The 24,025-nt window shown below is 43.5% G+C and overlaps 1 protein-coding gene across 1 annotated transcript in view; it reads left to right on the forward strand.

Moving 5' to 3' along the window:
- The window catches only part of LOC126334964 (15-hydroxyprostaglandin dehydrogenase [NAD(+)]-like), a 61,484-nt gene that overhangs the window by 21,861 nt on the left and 15,598 nt on the right, over window positions 1–24,025 (forward strand). Inside the window, exons 3-6 of the mRNA XM_049997736.1 lie at window positions 232–355; window positions 3,116–3,222; window positions 8,281–8,454; window positions 22,899–23,053. Coding sequence (XP_049853693.1) covers window positions 232–355; window positions 3,116–3,222; window positions 8,281–8,454; window positions 22,899–23,053 — 560 coding nt within the window. The remainder of the gene's footprint in view (window positions 1–231; window positions 356–3,115; window positions 3,223–8,280; window positions 8,455–22,898; window positions 23,054–24,025) is intronic.

Here is a 24,025-nt window from a genome sequence, read left to right on the forward strand (position 1 = left end):
ACCTGATTCGTAACATTAATGGAACTGGCCGTCATTAAAGTGTGCTGTGACAGTAAAATATGTGCTTCAACTGACATTTAACTTCGATGGTGTCGACTTGATTAGTTAAAATTGTTGAAGGTACTGTTGGTTCATCTACAGGACAAGAAACGGCAATGACGATAGTGACCGTCAATGTCAGTAATGTTACGACTCACCTGTTCACATTCCCACTGGACGGTTGATTTTCAGGTGGTCGCATCGGACATTGATGAGAAGAATGGGGAGAAGTTTGCTGCCGAACTGAGGAAGGAATTTGGTGAGGGAACCGCCATCTTTGTCAAGGCTGACGTTACTAGCTCCGAATCGCTGGAAGGTAAGTGTATCTCTGCTAGTCTACTGCAGCCTAGCATGGTCTAGCCTAGCCTAGTGCACTTTCTTAGCAGCTCACAAGTTTGGACTGGATGAGCCTTCCTCTCATGTCCCAAGTGGCATCAGATGACGAAGATCTTTCGCGCGCCTAGCAATATGGGGTGGTTCTAATAAAACCCCATGTCGTTCCAAGCACACGTGTCAATTTTTACCTCTCTATCTGCATTATTCCGTGGTTTATTAAGTTTTCAAATTTATACTGACTTTTTGATCACCCGGTATATCGAAATAATCAGCAACCAGCTGTATGAAAGAAATTTATTTTCTTCGCTGGTTTCAGGCACATGATGATGCCCTTCTTCAGAAGGTTGTACCTATCCCATTATTTGTCAGTGTCAACTGACACTCGCAAGTGATGCGATGGATATAATCTTCTGAAGAAGGGCACCAAGTGACTGAAATTCGTTAAGATATTCAATTCCGTTTTTGCAACGCGTTGCGTTTTGTTGTAGTTTCTATATAGGTAGTTAGATAATGTAGCAGGGAGACGGGCCTAAAGCCGTCGGCACACGGACCGTGCATCCGAACGTTGAGCGTTGAGCGTGCCGAGTTTCTGACGTCATAGCGTGGGATAGCACGGTCGGGAGTCTTTCCGAACGTGCAGAGCAATATCGAGCATGTCAGATATTCTGAGCGTGCGTCTGAGCGTTGACCAATGAGATGGCCAAACGCCACCTACGTCACACGCACGCCGTCGCCCTTCAGCACAGAGATGTGAGGCGCCATATTGGCATTCATTTCAAGTATATATACAGGGTGATTCAAAAAGAATACCACAACTTTAGGAATTTAAATTTCTGCAACGACAAAAGGCAGAGTTAAGCACTATCTGTCGGCGAATTAAGGGAGCTATAAAGTTTCATTTAGTTGTACATTTGTTCGCTTGAGGCGCTGTTGACCAATAAAGTTTTTGGTCCCTTTTTCTTCGAAGGTGCTACTGTAACTGGACTACAGTATCTGGAGATGTTAGAGAACTGGCTGTTCCCTCAGCTCGAACAAGAAGCACAACAATTCATATTTCAGCAGGATGGAGCGCCACCACATTGGCACTTATCTGTCCGTAACTACGTGAACGTCAACTACCCGAGGCGATGGATCGGCCGCGAGGCAGCCCGTGACAGAGCACTTCATCACTGGCCTCCAAGAAGCCCTGATCTTACCCCCTGCGATTTTTTCTTATGGGGGTATGTTAAGGATATGGTGTTTCGGCCACCTCTCCCAGCCACCATTGATGATTTGAAACGAGAAATAACAGCAGCTATCCAAACTGTTACGCCTGATATGCTACAGAGAGTGTGGAACGAGTTGGAGTATCGGGTTGATATTGCTCGAGTGTCTGGAGGGGGCCATATTGAACATCTCTGAACTTGTTTTTGAGTGAAAAAAAACCTTTTTACATACTCTTTGTAATGATGTATAACAGAAGGTTATATTATGTTTCTTTCATTAAATACACATTTTTAAAGCTGTGGTATTCTTTTTGAATCACCCTATATATATATATATATATATATATATATATATATATATATATATATATATATATATGCCGTTTCTGAGCACCAGCAAATTGAAAATCACTGGAAAATTCGTTGTTACTTGTGTGATTCCTTCCAATAAAATAATGAGAAACATCATATTCGTGGCAAAAGAATTATTCTAAATTGCGTATTATGAGAGTAGGCTATTTGAAGACAGTGACACACTCAAGATCCACGCAAAACGCATTGTTCTTGGTGCAATTTGTTATAATTAAATTTCAGTTAGTAACATAACTATCTACGATTAACGTTTTTAGCGAGGGGTAACACAATATGTTTACGTGCGACCAGTCAAATGTTAGTTTAGCGTAATGAGTAGCGTCGCTGTCTGGTAAAGAGTTTCGTATGAGGGTGGTGGTTCGCGTCCAAACACATACCGGCACGGTAGCTCAGCGTGTTCGGTCAGAGGCTTAGCGGCCCTCTGTAATAAAAAACTGAGCCAAGGGCTCAGCACCGAACTTGAACGGGTGTCATGGGACATCCGCACCGAACAAATGCAACAAACAGTCGATCAAAATGAGAACAATAAAAGAAAACACTTCCAATGAGTTTTTCCCTTAAAATTTGCGTATTTATTAGGTTCTGATACTTTATTATTAGTTTAATATAAGTATATGCTCTAATATTTGATGTTATGGAAATATAAGTTCATCTTTTTTTTACTTTGTTCGATTGGCTTACCTAATTCACATGTTACAATGATTCTGCTACTGGGTAGGAACAGTGATCAAATAAGACTGACCTTGGGGTTTTACTAAAATGTGGGAGTGATGAAATAATGTTTATCTTATGCGGAGAAGTATTCCAAATATGTACCGCGCTGTTTGTAATGGAACTTTTATAAGCCTGTGTCTTTATTGATTGGACATGGTACTTTCCTTTTCGAGGAATTTTACGCGCGCCCGTTGAGTAAACAGTGTGATTTACGAACTAGAAACATCCTTCAACTGCCGCTGGAGTGCGTTGCGATCGCGTATACCACGTTGGGGCCCCACGTACCGTATGCACAAGTCGCATCGTTCCTGAGCGTTCAGCAGCACGTTGAACTTGGCACGCTCAACGTTAACGTTCGACCGCACGGTCCGTCTGCAGACGGCTTTTAAGCCGCGGCAGAGCTCACGGACGGGGCACAACACGCGCCTGCTACTCCTCTTGTGTTGCAGAGGCCTTCAAAGCTGCCAAGTCGACGTTCGGCCGGCTGGACATCTTGGTGAACAACGCGGGCATCCTGCAGGAGGACGGCTGGCAGAAGGCGGTCGACATCAACGTGGTGAGTCTCGCCTCGCCTTCTCCTTTCTCGCCTTCTCTTCCTTTCTCTCACCATCGTCGCCGCACTCCGATCTGGCAGCTCACTGTGGCTGCAGGTCAGACCCAGTAAGAAGCGGCCTAGGATAATCCAGCGTGGCAGGCTGGCGCAGACGACACGAGAGACCCCTAGCGGCCAGCCGTGACTGTCGAGGGAAACCACTCCAGCCTGGAATTCGTACTCTGTACCATAGGTAAAAGTATGTTTTGGAATCAACTATGATTCTTGGCGCCGATCTATAAGCGAGGTGTTTACGGTAGGAATATCCTTAATTTATTGACGTGATATTTATGAAGTACTGGACAAAGCTTGTCAAATGGTTCAAATGGCTCTGAGCACTATGGGACTTAACATCTGAGGTCGTCAATCCCCTAGAACTTAGAACTACTTAAACCAAACTAACCTAAGGACATCACTCACATCCATGCCAGAGGCAGGATTCGAACCTGCGACCGTAGCGGTCTTGCGGTTACAGACTGAAGCGCCTAGAACCGCTCGGCCACATCGGCCGGCTAACATAATTTCAAATGTGTTAATAATAACTAAGCATTATGTGTTTGAGAGGGAAAAAACCTACATAAAATAATAATAACAATAATACTAACTTGAAGTGTATAGCTGCCTTGATCGGAAGGCTCATTCTTTTTATTTATTTTATGTTAGGAAGGAACTGGTAGGTTCGTCTAACTGTTTCTGCCCTGCCCCAGATTTCTTGCCATTCTGTATCAATGCATGTTTGTATTTCCTTGTTCGATAAGGCTCTTGTGCCCTGTATCTCCTGTGTCTTATCATACTCGCGTTTCTAAGTCAATATTGTGCACCTCTCTTTCTTACTGCTAGGTCTAGCAGTAGCAAGCCTAATATCACGAGCATGCTTAACTGCCTGGTAACGTGCTTGGTTACCAAGGAGCGGGCTCCGGTTCGATTCCGTGCCGAATTGGAAATTTTCTCCGCTCGTGGACTAGGTGTTGACTCTTGCTTTCATCGTTACATCCTCATTAATGGAACGTAAGTCGCCCAATGTGGCGTCGTCTGAAATAAGTCTTGCACTCGGCGGCCGAATTTCTCCAGTTGGGGGCTCCTGGCCAACGATGCCACACGATTATTTCATTCTTTTTTTTGTGAGATGCAGGAGTACACTACCCTGCGCTCGCCGTAGAGAATGTGCTGTCCTCATCTTTTTCACTCTATGATCCCAAACGCTCGACCCGTAACCCACAATAGCAAGTAAGATTCCGCTGTGGTTCGTTCTTAATGCACTTAGTGGCAGCTGAAAACTTCTTTCACCAATTGTTGCTATTTTATTCAAGATATTAATGCCTCTCTGGCAGACGTTTCCCACACGTGCATGAAAGTTTCGCTTTGCGCCGATGTTAATTCCAAAGCACTTATCTACTGCTTTTTATTTCACAGGTTGGTCATTTACTTTGATTGTGGGATTTCTCGTTTTTGATAACTTTCTTTTTAGTAACATATAAACTGTTTTGTGACCTCCTATCATTAGTTTGTTCCCTACGCATCAGTTAATTAGTCTTTCAAAAACTTACCCTACTATTTTCCTCTAAGTTAACCCTTGCTTTGGCAGATACTATAGTTAGCAGATAGTCTGCGTGAGTGATACAGCCTCTAGTGTTCTTTACACTCTGAAGATGGTTCAGTAATGGCCCTATCCTGACACTCCAGAACTCTATATGAGAAACAGAGTCCTGTGGGCAGCCATATGGGATGTCCTTTACAATTTCCTTTCCAGGGCATACTAAATGCAACTGCCTGTGTTTGCAATAACTTCGTAGTTTTTAGGGAGGCATTTAGGACAGTCTACCTCCCTCTTTTGAATAGAACAGGCCACCTCAAATTATGAAACGGCCTAGCTACGCAAGTCTTTATGCCTATAACATACATGTCGTCTGAGGTGTTCACAATACTCATTGCGTGATTTATCGCATCTTCCGTGGATTTTCCTTTCCTGAAACCGTATTGCAGGGGGCTCATACCTACTAACTGTCTGTGATGCCATATATAATTTGGTTCACTAGCTGTTGCAGCACTTGTGCCAGTATTTTGGCAGGACCTGGTGCTTTCTTCTTCTTTAACTTCATTACTTCCTCCTGGACAAAGAGAATCAAAACACTGTTATTCTCTTGCTGCTCTAGTAATTCAGAGCGAAGATGCTGATGGTACTCAGTGTCTTCCATCGTTGTATCGTCTGGCAACAAAGCCCTGAGTCTCCCAGTCTGTTGTCATCGTGCTGACGCATTGTCTCAGTGTTGACAATACAGTGGGTGATAGATCCTAGTTTGCTGCGAGTTTGTATGGAAATCACCAATATCTGTTACCATATGGTCCTTTAGGTACACCTCTGATACTACTGTTGTTTGCTGTAGCAGTTCTTTATATTGTTGTTTGAATATTCGACACGACAGGAAGCTTGGCCTTCTTTGTCGATCAGTTTCTCCTAAGGATCTTTGGTAGTGGCCACTCGCCTGCCTTGATCTGCGTCTTAAGGACTATAGGGCGGACTCGAGGGAATTTTAAACCATTTTGACTTCCTAACAAATGTTGGAATCGCCTTGTCTTACGCTGTCTGCAACGTTCGCACCAATTCGTCCGCTTAGGCGTCAACATAAAATCCGCTTTCTTGTGGCGATTGTCATCTTTAATTGTGCCTTGAAAAGCTCCCAATTCGCCTTGCGTACACCGTATAATCACTCTGGCTGGATATTAGCGTCTAAGCCATTATGTGCGTTTGTAATTGTGAAGTAAATGAGACTACGTCACTTGTAAGTCCCTCACAGGTCTTCCAGTTGGCAATGTGGACTCTGACTTTCGAGTTTGTGAGGCTGATATCTACATTTGTTGCCACACCTGTGCGATTTTGGAAAGTGGGTGAGTTGAGAGGCCTATTCATGACATGAAGGCCACGTTCTTGTACAGCATCGTGAAGGCAGAGTCCTCTTTCATCCGTGATTCTATTATGTTGATTTCGCGTTTGCATCGAATACGAAAATGTGTCTGTCGTGTCGAACCAGTACTGCTGCTGTTCTTAAATTTTTTATGAGTGTGTGTATCTCATGACTGTATTGAAAATATTGATTAGTTACAAAAAAATTTCCCAAGGCAGTCATTATTCTACTGGTCACCGCGTGTTCGTCACAAGTTAAAAAATCTTTGTCACTGTTATTTCCTTATGTGGTACCACAACTGCGGCCATTGGATGATGATGTTATGATCTGTGCTGCAAGTGGCATGTGGTGTAACGCCTCGTTTCTTGAATATGGCTCTTGTATTCCTCGTATGTGTAGATTTAACTCTTCAATGTTTCCCTAGTTCTTACATCACCATTTATCTGGGCGATTTTAATAATTTGTCTCTGTTTCATTGCCGTTGGGGAGCGATTTGACTGTAAGTGAAATCTACGGGAACCTAGTGAGCACTTAGCTATGGTACCAGACTTACCTGTTATCATATACATCGACCATGTGCCATCACTAGTTGCCTCTACAGATGCTCAATATTAGGTGTGTTCTACCTCCTCTTGAAACGACGCAAGAAGAGCCTGCACTTTCTTTGTATATGTAGGCAAGCAACTGCTAGCAAACACTATCTGATCAAAAGCACCTGGATACTAATATGTATCGCGAAATTGACCACTAGGTGTCACTAGAGGCGTACCCGCCAGTATATAAGGAGCAGGGAGTATCCTGTGTCAGTAGATAAGCAGTAAGAACAGAATGGCTCACTCAGGAGAGCTCAGTGTCTTCGAACATGATCCAATCATTCGATGTCACCAGAATAACAAATCCATCAGAGACATTTCAACACTTCTAAGGTTGCCCAAGTCGAATGTTGTTGATGCGATCTTGATGTGGAGATGCGAAGGAACAACACCAACGAAACCAAGATTAGGCAGATCTAGCGGTCGCGCGGTTCCAGACTGAAGCGCCTAGAACCGCTCGGCCACACCGGCCGGCAGAGTAATTGAAAGCCCGAAACAAAAATGCTGCCTAACTTCCACACTGTTTAAGATGTATCTGCAGAAGGCGCTGTATGTATGATATAGAAAGTGAATGGGCATGGGAACGAAAGTAGAGAACCTGTGTATGACACTATCTTCTACACTGTTAATCAGGTCGTTGCAGCAAACGGCGAAGAGATACATCTTACATGCTTAGGAAGTTGTTGAAGGAATATAAAAAACTAGGGTCTGAAAATTATTTTTGAGAAAATGGAATAGCTACGTTGAAGAGACACGGGAAATAAAATGCATACTGGGGGACATCAAATTAAAGTGTGTGAACAGTTTAAATACGTGGGTAGTATCCTAGCACGTGGTAAAGACAGGGATCCCCAACGAAGGATCAGGCAAAAAGGGAATTACACAAATCCACTATGGAACTAGTAAAAATTGTGGAAGTGAATGTTAGTAACTCACAGAAAGAAAGAGAAAGAGATTTAGAGCTCAAGAAATAGACCACTTGAGAAGAGCATGTAGAATCTCTCGGATTGATTGCGTATAAGATGAGGAATAAGAGAAAAGACACAGACCAATTGAAGTATTACGGACAGAATAGAAGAAAGACAGCTAGGATGCTTAGGAATGTCAAGAAATGAAAGAAGACAGATGGCCAAAGAGAGCACTTTCATCACAGGAGCAGAAGAAGAGGAAGACCGTGGAAACGGTGGCTAAGGGGTATCCACGAAGCGATGGAGAGAAGAGGAATAGAAGAGGCTGAGGAAGAAGGTGAGATCGAAGCGTTTGGCGACCGAAATGCGGCGACAGCTGTAGGGCCCCCGCGACAAGAAGACGTTTCCCAGTACTATTTATCCTGTCCTCTTATTGTCCTTTACTTTACTCCGTCCACGTTGTTCATGATTTCTTCTTTGTTTTGGTCTTAAAGGCGTTCTAATTTGGCTTTTTATTCATAAAATATTTTCTTTCTCGCATTTGCGATTACACCGCTTTACGTTTTGCAGTATTATTATGTGGTGAGACACAGCGAGGACTGGTCGTGCTGTTGACAGAAAGGCACGGTGCACGGCGTGCTGCTGGCCCTGAAGCACATGGGGAGGGCAACAGGCGGAGACCCCGGGCTGGTGGTTAACCTGTCGTCCATCGCGGGGCTGCACGCCGCCCCTCACGTGCCCATCTACTGCGCCACCAAGCACGCTGTGGCCGCGCTGTCTCGCTGCTACGGGGTAAGCACCTCACTGTGACTTGTAAAGCTGAACGTCAACCAACTCCGAGCTAGCAACTGTTTGTGGGTTCAAGCCCGTGGCAGCGGTCCTGCGTGACGTGCATTCGACAAGTCCTTTCCAGAAATATGTGAGACATGTTGTAAGGTGTCAGGCAAATCCAACAACTTCCATGAAAACCCTAACATGATAAGCAAATCCAGTAGTATGTCACATAGCTCCGAATAAATCGTGACATTAAATTATCCAAAGTAGTACGAGTAACGGGTGAGCAAATGGAATACCACAGACTAACACAAGAATGCCTAAATGCATGTCATACCTTCCCACCGTGAGACAGACGCAGTTCCGAGGGGAGAAACGAGAACAGAAGCCAAGAGCAGAACCGTGTTAAGCTGGAAGGCCCTACAATAAGGGACAGACACCCACGTCTCCAGCTAACCGCTAGGACCACCCTCCAGCGCATGTTAAAAGCTAGAGCCCTCCAGAAGAACGGTATAGATCTTACGATGATACTAAAAGGGCCACCCCAAACGCAAATTTTAGCGTGAGACTTTTTCGCGTCTCTGTTGCATCAGGACCACCCCCAGCCCATGTTAAAAGATAGAGCCCTCCAGAAGAACAGTATAGATCTTAACGATAACGCTAAAAGGACCACACCAGCTGCAAGTTTTAGCGTGAGACTTTTTCGCGTCTCTGTTACGTTGCAAACTTTAAAAACATTGCCCCACCACGAAAAGTATAACGTTTCTCATTGGATGGACAGAATTTTTGTAGGCTGAGCTTAAGGTTAACATTGAGACTCTGGTTGGTCAGATGAAAACACAGCCAGATAGTTCTTTTAAACCAACTTCGGTAAATTGTAGTAAGGAGAAGTTAGGAGAGAGTTGATTCCGAGACGGCGAGGTGAGCAGAGCTGTGCTGCTCGCCGCCCCCTGACGAACACAGACAAGGTAATGAACGCACGCGATGCCGCATAACAGCGCATAAAGCTTCACTCAGAACTGCAGAAGTCTCATCTATTACACCCCCTTTTGTGCGTAATACTAGTGTCGATCGTCAATTAAAACTCATGGTGTTCACAGTTGCCACTTGAAGTAAAAATCTGAAACGCGATGATTTTTCTGTTATATAGTTATTGAGAAGCCACATCAGCCACTGTAATTTACGACAAGTTAGATAAGTAATTAAAGATAAGTGAGGGCCACTGTAGACCATTTTGATAGTTTTCTCTTTTATGAAACTTAATTTAAACCTAGATTATAGATGTGATATGGCATAGGTCATCCTTCGATCCATTGTAGAACTTGGAAACCCATTCAGGGAATACTCGTTCACATTTTTGTTGAACGCACTTGGTTTTACCATCCTGTATTAAAACATTTCCTTTTATCAGTAGTGCAATTTATAAACAATGTTTTGTGAGTAGAATAAAATTTCCAATGGGAAACTTAACTGCTTTCTCGACGCTATTTTACCAGCTAACTAAAAATAGGAAAGCCTTGAATCCCTTTCACTAAATTTAGTTAGTACTAAGATTCTTTTACAGGGAGTGCAGTGGAGCTGACGCTGAAATCATTAAGTATTTGGTTATGTCATCGCTAGTCTCACTGAACTCTTCTGAACTCTACATGTCATGTGTGGTCTGGCGTCTCCTTACCAGCAACAGGTCCCAGGTTCAATCTAGTCAATTCCCTAAAAAACACGCTCAGAGCGTCGTTGCGCGAAAGTGGTAGGGAGACACGACATAGAACAAACAGACACCACGCAGAATGTTAGATTGTGTCTACACACAGGTCACACAATACTCGTAGATTATGGAGTAGTGGTTTGTGAGCAAGGAACTACCATCCGATGGCAACCCAACTCTGTTCATCGCGTTCAGATCAGCTGCAAAACGTGCGCTGAATGGTGTGCTCCAAAACACTTGTGCCTGTACCAGCACTGTACTGTCACCAGATATTCCACAGATCTCCACCTACCCTTCTTAACTGAACGGGGAAGTCGACGCTATCAACATTCTGTGATTGGATGTGGAAGTCCAACTCCCTGTCGCCCACTCGTTGTTTCGCGGTCCTTCAACGAAACGAGCAGGGTACTAGCCCTGTTATGTCCAGGATGTTCATTTCCAGATGCCATTTCATAACGAATTTCCCATCAGTGTATCTCGACATTGGCAGCCAGTATCTTTGACAGAATGATTTCCGCTTTGTCTCTGCTCCACTTATATCCTTTAATTGACTGCAACATTACCATATGGTATTCAGTTTCGCAGTGGGGAATAATGATTTGACTATAAGCCTTTTCCTGTGGCTCCATCCACGTACGCACTCAACACATATACTGAACACAACTCCTCCTCTGCGTCCACCTTTTCATGCCTCTGTCTTTCCCCTTCATCCTCCCACCTGTCTATCTATCACCTACTACCCACTCTCTCCATCTCTTCATCTCCTCCTCCTGCTCTCTTTGTCCATTTCCTCCACTCCCTCCATCTGATGATATCTTCCACTCACCACAACAAATGTGTGTGAAATCTTATTGGACTTAACTGCTAAGGTCATCAGTCCCTAAGCTTACATATTACTTAACCTAAATTATCCAAGAGACAAAAACACACACCCATGCCCGAGGGAGGACTCGAACCTCCGCTGGGACCAGCCGCACAGTCCACTCACCTCCCTCTGACCATATCCTCCTCTTCCTCTATCTTTCCATCTCCACCACTCCTCTTCCTTTTCACCTGCCTCTACATTTTCCATCTGCCTCATGCATCTACCCCATCCACCCCACTCTCTGTCCATTTCTTCTTCTCCCTCGCTCTGCCCATTCCCCCCTCCCTCAACCCATCTCAACCTGTCCCCAGCCATTTTTGTCAGCATGTATAGCCTCTGTAACACAGTTCAACAAAGTAAGCTGATGTTAATCCCTGTCATGAAGTTCAGAGGCTTGGAAATCACTTATTTATCCTGCATGTACAGGCTACCATGCAAAGCAGATCGACAAAGCAGGCTGATACTTCTCCAAGACAACTTGACTCTCATGCAGGGCAGCCTCCATGCTGGGGTCAAGAAAACCGTTTCCTGCCTCTGCCATGTAGTCTACCCTGTGAAGCAGGTTGTGGTAGAGTGCTATTGTTCCCACACAACATACCTGCTATGCAGGGGAGCCTGTATACCAGTGGCTGGAAAAACACATTTTTGCCCATAAATCTTCTCCTATTGGAGCTAGGAATTTATAAACCCTACAATACGAATACTCATAAGACTTGGTGTTTCTATTCCAAACTTGGCTGAAACCAACGCAGGGGTTTGGGAGCTAATCCTTTTGTGTAGATATATATTACAATTAATGTCAAAGACAAGCACTTGACAGAGTTGGAAAGGGTATCCATTTGGCTGGCTGGTTGAATGATGCAATATTCAGGTTTGGGGGTATTCGGATGTGACAGTGGCCTGATGTTGGATTACATGGAAGTCTGAAGCAGGCATAATCGTGTATCACTATTAATACCAAGAACTGAAACAGGTGCCCAATAATAGGAGTAAAAACATTTCGATAAATTTAGGTCAGCTAATGAGCCTTTTACAAGATAATTGCAAATTTGTTGTTACGAGTCCCCGCTGACTTTGATATGAAATATTGTCCTAGTTAGCACAAATGAATTGGACTTTCGCAAATTTCACCTGTGGCCTACCTGAAATGAAATACAATAGCGCTTCAGCATGTCACATGTTACAGTTTACTGTACACTTGTACCTTTTAGAGGAAGTGTTCCATATACCAGGTTTAGATGCACTTGTCTCTGCAATGAGTTACAAATTCTCTCATGCTGCTTGAATCATCTCATAAATCATGACAAGACTGTGCGATTCGCAGTTCAAGTTCTTCAACCATACACTGAGAGTGATGTACACTTTACACTTTAAATGGCCCCAGAAAGAGAAACCCTGATCGTTGAGGCCTGGAGATCTAGGCCAAGACACAGCACACGCTGGATCTACGTGTTTTGGACTGCACTGGCACATTAGATGTCATCTTACATCATCATCAAAATGTGTTGGAGTCCCATAACTCACGTACCATATTTCGTAATCGTGGGTCCTGGGTGAAATGTGAGTCCAGCTAGATGTGAACTCGACTTTACATTTCAAATTCGTTTGTTCTAAGTAGGGCCACCATCTAACAACAGAGGGCCAGACTGGAGCAGACGAATGACACTACACACAGAGGATGACTTGAGCACGTAAGGCCCACAGAGAACAGGGCGAAGCAAAACGGTACTCAGAGTTCCCCATCCGCAGATTTTATTTCACAGATTAGTAAATATGTCCACTTCAAAACAAATCGACTTCTTTTCTGTTACTGTAATTTTTATTTCATAGTTAAGTTATTTTTTTAGTTCCACAAGGCCTAGTCTTCCGTTACCTGCAAGCCTCAACTCTATGTTGAAAAAATGTTCCAGTGAACTTGCCTCTTCAAACGAGCTGTTTGAAAGACAATTCAGAACGTCTTTTACGAACCACTTTTACTTCACTGGGGAAGCTTTAGAAGAGTTTAAAAGTCCTGATGTTTTTGTTAGTGTGTTGATATTCAATGACTAGTCCATGTTCCAAGCCACTGAGCTCTCATGATCGACCGTTTCTGATGTCACTGCACTTCTAGTGACAACACAACTCCTCCCGCCTCCTACACTGGTGGCTCCACCTCTGATGACATCTAGTGGTCAATTACACTTTATATAGGGCTGTCCGGATACTTTTGATCAACGACTGTGAGACCTGGGCACTTCATGAATATACAAGACCAAAGAGGGCAGACGAAATCAGATCACTTACTGATGTGAAGGACATCCAGTACAGAACGGCGATTATGAAATGGAAATGGGCCGCCACAGTTGCCAAAGAAATGACGACCTATGGACAGTGGCAGTGCTGGAACGGAGTCCAAGAGACAGGGGCGATGGGACAAAGACCTGCGGAAGATCGCTGCAGTCAACTGGCTATTTAAGTCTGATGGGTGAGGAATCTATAAAGCATTCAAGTAAAGTATTTTCAAGCTATTTGCACACTGAAACATTACCAAGAGTTGGAAATAAAACCAAAATACTTCTAGTGCATAAGAAAGGTTATATTAAAGATATACAGATTTATCGTCCAGCAGTATTATGTCCGATCTGTACAAAGTTTTCACTAGAATTTTGAGTACGAGAAAGAGCGCCACACTTGACCTGGTTCAGGCCACAGAGAAAGCTGGGTTTCGTGGAGGATTTAAAATATTTGACCATATCCTTACTCTGCACAAAAGAATTAGCAGAACAAATGAATACCATCTATCTCTTTGACTTGTATTTATAAATTCTGAAAAGGCTTTCGATTCGATCAATCACCCGGCTATGTTTGAGACTTTAACAGAACAAAGAACAGGGCTATATTAAAAACTTATGTACCAGGATTGTTTGTGTGCCCATCCTCCGCAGCAAGCATATAAATATTTGTTTTGTAAATAAAACTGCCTTTTCCTGCTGCTAGTTACTTTATTTATCCCATATGCGTTTAGCCTTCTCCTGTTCTAAGGCATCATCAGTGGGATCTATAACGATACAGTTTTGTTAGTTATAGATTATCAAACAGTTTTTTACAAAAAAATCGCGAATTTAACTGTTTGATAATCTATAACTAACAAAATTGTATCGTTATAGATCCTACTGATGATGCCTTACAACTGGAGAAGGCGAAACGCATATGGGCTAAATAAATTAGCAGCAGGAAAAGGCAGTTTTATTTCCAAACAAATAATTATATACAAGGGCCTGTTCAAAATTAATGCCTCAATTTTTTGTTTCAACGTCGTTTCAGGTATCACATGTCATGAATATTACTCGGTAGACTTTCCCGAATCGTTGACTCCATTTGCAACCCTCTGCCGCCAGAGCACTCCGAACTGTAGTGTTTAACATGGTGGGTTGTAACGTAACTATGTCCGTCTGTACACCAGGGCAAAAATGGCGGTCATACTGCACACCAAAGGGGCGAGATCACGTCCGCAGCCCCGTGATGCCCGTCAAGAATTGTTGAATCGCACAGGATGTGACAACAGTGCCAAAGGTTGTCGAGAATGTCTTCTTGTTGTTCATCGCGCTGTGAACTCTCGTTTTCGACCGCTAAACGTGTGCGAATTAACGTCCCAAGGAAAGGGGTGGTTCCATTGACTCCATTTACTGTACTCCCCGAGGCCTATTCGTGTGGATTCTGAGCGGCGGTGTGTCTAAATTTGTTTTCCTCGCCGACCCATATGAAAAACGCATGTTTTCAACGCTGAAAGTCGCGGTTATGACCTCCACCGCGGAGACGTCAGAAGAATGGGTGAAATGTGGGTATGAGGGCCTGTGATGACCTTCCCAGTGTTAACACGTACATGGTGACGTTGGGAAGAATAGTCGTGAAATATGATGCCAATATGACGTCATTAATCCACTTTACACGTCAATGAACTTCTGAGCTGAGGCCTTTCTTTCGCAAGTGTCGACACCTTGCTGCTTTTAGCGTCGTCGATCCCGAGAATGACGTTGCTCCATTTCATGACCTTTGCACCGTTATAGAGGAAGGTTCTACGAACCTTTGAGCCAAATTTCAAAATAATGCGTCGAAATGGGAGACTATTAGGAGGTTTCGAAAAAGCAACCCTTTAATGATGCTGCACAGTGTAGTTTTAAAAGAAATACAAATGCACTTAGGTATAACATCCCAATAAATCTGACGCTGACGCTGAAACGACGAGCCTATCCTTGGCTCTAGATGGTGCAGTTTGGACAAAATTTGTCATTCCTGCGGCTCATGTGGGAGAGAGAATATATCTTACCACTCTTGTTGGTTTGTCCTTGCTGGTGGAGCCACAATAAATCTGCCACAGCTGCTGAAAACGACACAGGACATGCTTTTGACAACACAGGTAATAATCTGATAATAATTCACAGACTAAACAAATGCCAAAAACTGGACCTGTGTGAAGAACTTGAAATTTTTATTTGACAAAACAAAACATGAGTAGAACACACTCAGTGACAAAGCTGAGACAGTGAGAATGAACTTCTTTACGAGTTTCTCAAGTGTAACAGACTGTGCACCATAACTTTTGCTACTCTCTATTTTTGAGTGGTCTAGATCATAAAACAAACCACCAAACTGAAATATAACGAATAAATGTGCTGAAATTAGGTTTATAATTTTTTTCATATTTTTATTTCTTGCAATAATAATATTCGTAACATAAACGGTTTTAAATAATCAAGCAATTATATTTTTGTTACCTCTATCTTTGATTCGCAATATAAGCTAGTAATGAATGCTCTCTGACTCACAAGATATTGTTTCTCTATATCTGTTTAATATGTGTACTGCTTACACGTTATTAGTTCGTGTTTCTACATCTACATCTACATCCATACTCCGCAAGCCACCTGACGGTGTGTGTCGGAGGGTACCCTGAGTACCTCTATCGGTTCTCCCTTCTATTCCAGTCTCGTATTGTACGTGGAAAGAAGGATTGTCGGTATGCTTCTGTGTGGGCTCTAATCTCTCTGATTTTATCCTCATGGTCTCTTCGCGAGATATACGTAGGAGGGAGCAATATACTGCTTGACTCTTCGGTGAAGGTATGTTCTCGAAACTTTAAAAAAAGCCCGTACCGAGCTACTGAGCGTCTCTCCTGCAGAGTCTTCCACTGGAGTTTATCTATCATCTCCGTAACGCTTTCGCAATTACTAAATGATCCTGTAACGAAGCGCGCTGCTCTCCGTTGGATCTTCTCTATCTCTTCTATCAACCCTACCTGGTGCGGATCCCACACTGCTGAGCAGTATTCAAGCATTGGGCGAACAAGCGTACTGTAACCTACTTCCTTTGTTGTCGGATTGCATTTCCTTAAGATTCTTCCAATGAATCTCAGTCTGGCATCTGCTTTACCGACGATCAACTTTATATGATCATTCCATTTTAAATCACTCCTAATGAGTACTCCCAGATAATTTATGGAATTAACTACTTCCAGTTGCTGACCTGCTATTTTGTAGCTAAATGATAAGGGACCTATCTTTCTATGTATTCGCATCACATTACACTTGTCTACATTGAGATTCAATTGCCATTCCGTGCACCATGCGTCAATTCGCTGCAGATCCTCCTGCATTTCAGTACAATTTTCCATTGTTGCAACCTCTCGATACACCACAGCATCATCTGCAAAAAGCCTCAGTGAACTTCCGATGTCATCCACCAGGTCATTTATGTATATTGTGAATAGCAACGGTCCTATGACACTCCCCTGGGGCACACCTGAAATCACTCTTACTTCGGAAGACTTCTCTCCATTGAGAATGACATGCTGCGTTCTGTTATCTAGGAACTCCTCAATCCAATCACACAATTGATCTGATAGTCCGTATGCTCTTACTTTGTTCATTAAACGACTGTGGGGAACTGTGTCAAACGCCTTGCGGAAGTCAAGAAACACGGCATCTACCTGTGAACCCGTGTCTAAGGCCCTCTGAGTCTCGTGGACGAATAGCGAGAGCTGGGTTTCACACGACCGTCTTTTTCGAAACCCATGCTGATTCCTACAGAGTAGATTTCTAGTCTCCAGAAAAGACATTATACTCGAACATAATACGTGTTCCAAAATTCTACAACTGATCGACGTTAGAGATATAGGTCTATAGTTCTGCACATCTGTTTGACGTCCCTTCTTGAAAACGGGGATGACCTGTGCCCTTTTCCAATCCTTTGGAACGCTTCGCTCTTCTAGAGACCTACGGTACACCGCTGCAAGAAGGGGTATTTAAAAATGAAAAAGAATATTTATGAAGAACCGCAGGGTTATTTCTGATATGAAATATGCTGTAAATAGCTTTATTATTGTTTATAATGTGTAATCCTTGTGCCGTATTATATTAATAAGCGCTGATTTCACCTTATTTGTGGCAAATGAAACTCAAAACAAGTGACTACATCCGGAAGACAAAAACTAATGTAATCCACTGATCCTTCTCAAAATGAGGGTGTAAGCCCTCGAAACGCGTCTTGGGGGTATATAAAAAGTAACTGACAAAGTTAATTGTGTTTACTTATCTTTTATTGTCATGTATAGTTTGTTAACCACAGTACAACAAGGACGACGTAAGAAAGAATGACTTCTTAAGCACCTCCGTGTAATAATTAGAATAACCTTATCTTCGCGACCCTTAGTGAGTGTACTAACATAATCCTAAATTTCTCACTTAAAGCTGAACCTTTGTAAGCAGGTTTTCGCGGAACTGTTTGCTTCTACCTTCAACCGTTTGCCATTTCAGGTTTTCAGGCTTCTCCATGATATACTCCCGTGCGTCAAACGAAGCATTCGTTATCCCCTTATTTGATATCTTCAATATGCCCTGTTAATCTTTATTTGGTAATGCTATCGGACACTAGAACAGCACTCTAGCATGAATAGGTTGAGTGTTTTGTAAGCATCGCTAAGGCAGAGCTGCAACGTGACTGTGCGTGGAACTGCATCCCAAACAATTATTCCATATTTTTTACAGCAATTGAGAGCAGACTAAGAGAGACTGCAAAGTAGGATAATATGATTTCCACCCAGAACTTTCCAAAATCAAAGCGTGTTCGCACAGCATAGTGTACGATGTTGAGCTTGTTAGATTGCCCAGCATATCAGTAGTGAGTGGAAATCAGAAATCTACTGCACGTATTTTACTTATTCTGATCACTGAACCAATTACTCTCCTTTACTGTCCAGTATTACTAGCTGTCAAAACTGGACCCCAGATGTTCTCACTCGGTTCAAACGTTTGTCTCTGAAGAGGCACTTGGGAGACGAACCGCCCACTAAGCAACAGCAATTTGGCACGAGCGTTGAGCACGTGCCAAGCTGACGTTTTGGCCGTTGTCCGTGAGCAGCAGTTACATGTGTGCCATCTGCAGGGAGTTCGGGCCATACCAGCGGGCGCCTTGCCACAAAGAGTGCAGTACGAGGGGCGTTGAAAAAGTAGCGTAACACATTTTTCTTCTCTGCCAGTTTCGTAAAAAAAAAACGGGATTTGTTGTGGGACATCGTGGAATATTCTCGCTTCAGCCCCTATAGTTTCGCAAAGTTTCGATAGCTGGCGGCTCTACACGTAGCCTTCAAAACTACGTCTGTAACCGGTAGTGCGTTCCAAGCTGTCACTGAGTTTTTTGGTGGGAGAACCAGAGCACTGCAGATATTCGTAGGCGCTTGCAGAATGTCTAAGGAGAGCTGGCAGTGAACGGAAGCACGGTGAGTCGTTGGGTGGGACGTCTGCCATCCCATCAAAGTCGCGCAAACCTGTTCGATCCCCGTGTGCCAGCCGGCAGTACGTAACTGTGACTGCTGCAACATTGGAACGTGCGGACACTCTCTTTAGAGGTGATCGACGGATCACAATCTCACACCTCGCTGCACAGCTGTACGTCTCTTATCGTAGAGCTGATAGACTCGTCCGCCGCTTGGGATATTCAAAGGTTTGTGCCTGCCGGTTCCTCGTCGTCTAACAGAAGATCGTAAAGAGCAACGAAGGAACATCTGCGCGGAATTGCTTGCGCGTTACGAGGCTCATCGTGGCAATTTTTTGTCGAACATCGTCACAGGCGGTGAAACACGGCCTCATCACGTCGAATCGAAGCAAAACAGCAATTCTCCACCGAAGAAAAACTTCAAAGCCACACCCTCGGCCAGTAAAGCCATGGCGACTCTCCTGTGTGTCTCTGAAGGAGTTATTCTGTGTGATGTCCTCCCACATGGTGCCACGATAAACCTCAAGTGTGCTGTGCTACCCTCAGAAAACTGTAGAAACGACTTGAGAATGTTCTTCGTCACAATAATGCACACGAACTTCTCCTTCTCCATGGCCTTGCAAGGTCTCTCACAAATCTGTGCAACCGAGAGGAGATCACTAAACGTCAGTGGATTGTTCTTCCTCATCCACTCTACAGTCCGTGTGTCGCACCTTGCGATTTCCATCTATTTTGGCCCACTGAAGGATGCACTCTGCGAGAAGCAGTACGTGGATGACGATGAGGTTATTAATAAAGCGAGATGTTGCTTTCGACGTCGACCAGTAGAGTGGTTCCTTGCCAGTATAAAGGCCCTCCCAGTGAGGTTGCGTAAGCTCGTGGCACTGAACGGAGATTATGTTGAAAAATACGGTTTTGTAGTTAAAAGAGTGGTAAATAATATGGTGTATTGGAATCCCGCTTAAAACGATCCTGCTTTAAAAAAAATGTGTTGAATTACTTATTTAACGCCCTTCATACAACACCACGACTTATCTTAGGAAATAGATTAAGGAAAGGCAAACCTACGTTTCTAGCATTTGTAGACTTATAGAAAGCTTTTGACAATGTTGACAGGAATACTCTCTTTCAAATTCTGAAGGTGGCAGGGGTAAAATACAGGGTGCCGAAGGCTACTTACAATTTGTACACAAACCGGATGGCAGTTATAAGAGTCGAGGGGCATGAAAGGGAAGCAGTGGTTGGGAAGGGAATGAGAAAGGTTTTTAGCCTATCCCTGATGTTATTCAATCTGCATATTGAGCAAGCACTAAAGGAAACAAAAGAAAAATTCGGAGTAGGAATTAAAATCCATGGAGAAGAAATAAAAACTTTGAGGCTCGCCGATGACATTGTAATTCTGTCAGAGAGAGCAAAAGACCTGGAACGGCAGCTGAACGGAATGGACAGTGTCTTGAAAGGACGATATAAAGTGGACATCAACAAAAGCAAAGCGAGGATAATGGAATGTAGTCGAATTAAATCGGGTGATGCCGTGGGTATTAGATTAGGAAATGAGACACTTAAAATAGTAAATGAGACTTGCTATTCGGGGAGCAAAATAACTAATGATGGTCGAAGTAGAGAGGATTTAAAATGTAGACTGGCAATGGCAAGGAAAGCGTTTCTGAAGAAAAGAAATTTATTAACATAGAGTATACATTTAAGTGTCAAGAAGTCGTTTCTCAAAGTATTTGTATGGAGTGTAGCCATGTATGTGAAACGTGGACGATAAATAGTTCAGACAAGAAGAGAATAGAGGCATTCGAATGTGGTGCTACAGAAGAATGTTGAAGATTAGATGGGTAGATCACATAACTAATGAGGAGGTATTGAATAGAATTGGGGAGAAGAGAAATTTGTGGGACAACTTGACTAGAAGAAGGGATCGGTTGGTAGGACATATTCTGAGGTATGAAAGGATCACCAATTTAGAATTGGAGGGCAGCGTGGAGGGTAAAAACTGTAGAGGGAGACCATGAGATGTATACACTAAGTAGATTCAGAAGGATGTACGTTGCAGTAGGTACTGGGAGATGAAGAAGCTTGCACAGGATAGAGTAGCATGGAGAGTTGCATCAAACCAGTCTCTGGACTGAAGACCACAACAACAACAACAACAACATACAACACTGCCCACACTGGCCACAATTCCAAATTTTGGCTTTATTCACCGACGTCGCATTCTGGGAAAGTATGATAAACTTGCTCTACCCTCACATCTGGGTAGACGAAATCTGTTACATGTGAGTTGAGAAGAGAAATCAGAGTACACAATTAGCATAAGTAAAGCACAAACGCCTTATTAATTAAGGAACAACTTATCGTTCATTACTCGCCCCAGCTGTGCATTCACTCACAATAGTGCCTGGTTGTTTGATACTTGGTGACCTAATTGTTTCAAGTATATTGTGACCAATGAACAACCATGCTGCGAAGTAACGGTGGTCTGAGAAGTCCGTCTCACTGCTTCAGGTGAGTGGGTACATTTCAGCTAGGACAGGTTGTGATGAGAGCACTGGGTCATGTCTCAAGTCAACCAGACTAACAAGACAGAACTACCTTTTTTTCAGAAGCGTTATCCGTACCATATCAGATAAGATGCCACTGGTGATTCGTAAGGTAAAGTGGCTGCAAAATGACGGACCCCCAACTGCCTTGATTACATTGTGTAGCACTGCATACTGACGAAGTGGTTGTGAAGGGAAGGTTTGGGGGAGAGGGGGCATAACACCTGTTCCATGGCCACCACAGTCATAAGAGTCTACACCTCTTACCTGTCTTCTGTCGGGACTATGGTGTACGCTAATCCCTTCAAATCAGAACAAGAGCTTTTGACAGGACTATTACACTATGTATGGCAGTCCTTACACCTCCAGTGTACACTTTACTAACAGTGGCCATCAGCAGCTGCAGAATGAATTTTCGCTCTGCAAGGGAGAGACGCAATGGCTGAAGTAAAATTATGAGAGTTGGTCGCTAGCTGTGCTTCAGTAGCTCCGTCGGCAGAGCACTTGCCTGCGAAAGGCAATGATTTTGGGTTGGATTCCCGTCCTGGCACACAGATTCAATCTGCCAGGAAATTTCTTGGTGAGTATTGTTCCAGTTTGCGACAGACCCAGGCATAGTATTTCGCCACCTCTCGGAGTCTTGTACTTCCTCTTTAATTCCTTCTAGCTAACAGCTTTCCTGACCCTGTCAGTTAGTTGGAATTTTTTTCTTCCTGTCTCTCTCTCTTTCACTTTACCAACTCTTCAAGTTCTTGTTGTAGCAAGGACTGGCACGACAGTACGTCGACTTGTCAATTGCTCTTTTTTCCCTTTTGGAATCAAGTTCATGGTATAAATTTAGAGCCTATGATGAGAAGTAAATGTACTGTATATTGTTTTGCCCTCGTTGAGTTACTTAGAAATATGTGGAATGGACACTAATCACCGTTTTCCAATGATGACATCGCACGATGCAAACTGTTAAATTCTGGAGACAAGTTCCACCTCGGAAAATGATCAAATTACCATCCTGTGGAACACGCTAAGTGTTTGAGAGTGCATGACAACTGTGATTCCACACACAGTCCAAAGAAGCTTCGACACCAGCATTCAGAAAGGTCAACTCACACAGTGTCCAAACTATGTACAGTATTATCGACCAGTTTCCCATCTTACAGAACATACTAAGTACTGACAACGTTTTTCTGTATGCATTTATGTATACACTACGAATATTTTGTTTTGTTACTCATCAAACTTCTGACTGTTTTGATATGGCCTACGATTGCTTCATCTTCTGATCCAATTTGTTCATCTCAGAGTCGCATGGACATCCTATGATCTGTTCTATATATTACAGGTTTTGGATTCCCCTATAACTTTTGTCCCCTGCAGTTCCCAATAATATGATGGAGGCTTCTCCCTCAGGCCTTCTCTTCCTTCCTTCTCCTAGTCAGTGTTTCCCACACATTCCCTTCCTCTCCTACTTCCCCAGTTCATCATACACAAACATTATTGAATCACTTTGAGGGAAGGCAGCATGATAGCACTCCTCCACTACCAGACTGCATGCAGAAGTGACATACGAGACGTACAGCAGAGTATGGTGTTGCAGGCCGCGATGCACGTGGAGAACACAGGAGTCTCTGTGGTGGCGCTGTGCCCTGGTGCTGCCGACACGTCGCTGACACACAACTCTGCCTTTAACTACCAGCATCCCTATCTCAAACCGTACATCGACCAGGTGCTCAAGAGCATCCCCATCCGCAAGTAAGTAGCCATCCAGTCCAGTCGCACAGCTGCACTTGCCCATTGCCCTCGCCTCCTGTTGAGGGGGGTCAGGGGTCAGCCTGCAAGAATAGTGGATGAAAGAAAATTCGAGCACAACAAATGATTTTTCACCACGCTGTCACCTCAGTGTCATCCCCTTTCCTTTGCCCACCTTCCCAACGTCACCCCTTCCCCTCAAGGTAACCCTCTTCCTACTTCTCCTCTTCCTCCTCCCGCACAGTGTTGTCGTATTCCTGACAGACCTAGCTCACTTATGAAACTTAATAAATTCAAGATAGCAGAAATAAGTCGCTTAAAATGGTTGAATTGGCATTTTGCATCTACTACCTTTTGGGAGATAGCTGACTTGTGCCACTTAAGAATGCTGTTCTTTGAGATTGTGTCAGGATGGCACCTTATCATCTCATACGGATCGAAGTCCTTCACCGAGTAAATGAAGGTACATGTTCCATAAAAAACAGCTTTGCGTCTTCAAAATGAGTTTTTTCAAACTCGCAATGAAAACAGTAAATGTGGAGCTTTGATAGGTCCAGTACACAGTTTCCATCTTAAGCATGTTTCGTGAATTGTATTGCCGCCTTTCCCATCTCCAGAGCCACAAATTCTTCATGGAAGATGATAGCCCATTAAAAACTTGGCTGAGGGATTAAGGCGATTGCCGGCCGCTGTGGCCGAGCGGTTCTAGGCGCTTCAGTCCGAAACTGCACTGCTGGTACGGCCAAAGGCTCGAATCCTGCCTCAGACATGGATGTGTGTGATGTTCTTAGGTTAGTTAGGTTTAAATAGATCTAAGTCTAGGGGACTGATGACCACAGATATTAAGGGGAGCCAGAGGTGCCTATGCTGCCCATGTTAAAATCACTAAGTTTGAGAAACATTTATGAAAAAACTACCAAATAGAAAAATTTGATTTTTTTTACATATAGAGTGGTTTAGTATTGCAGTTATGAC

Source organism: Schistocerca gregaria, chromosome 2, assembly GCF_023897955.1.
Source record: "Schistocerca gregaria isolate iqSchGreg1 chromosome 2, iqSchGreg1.2, whole genome shotgun sequence".
NCBI classification, from domain to species: domain Eukaryota; kingdom Metazoa; phylum Arthropoda; class Insecta; order Orthoptera; family Acrididae; genus Schistocerca; species Schistocerca gregaria.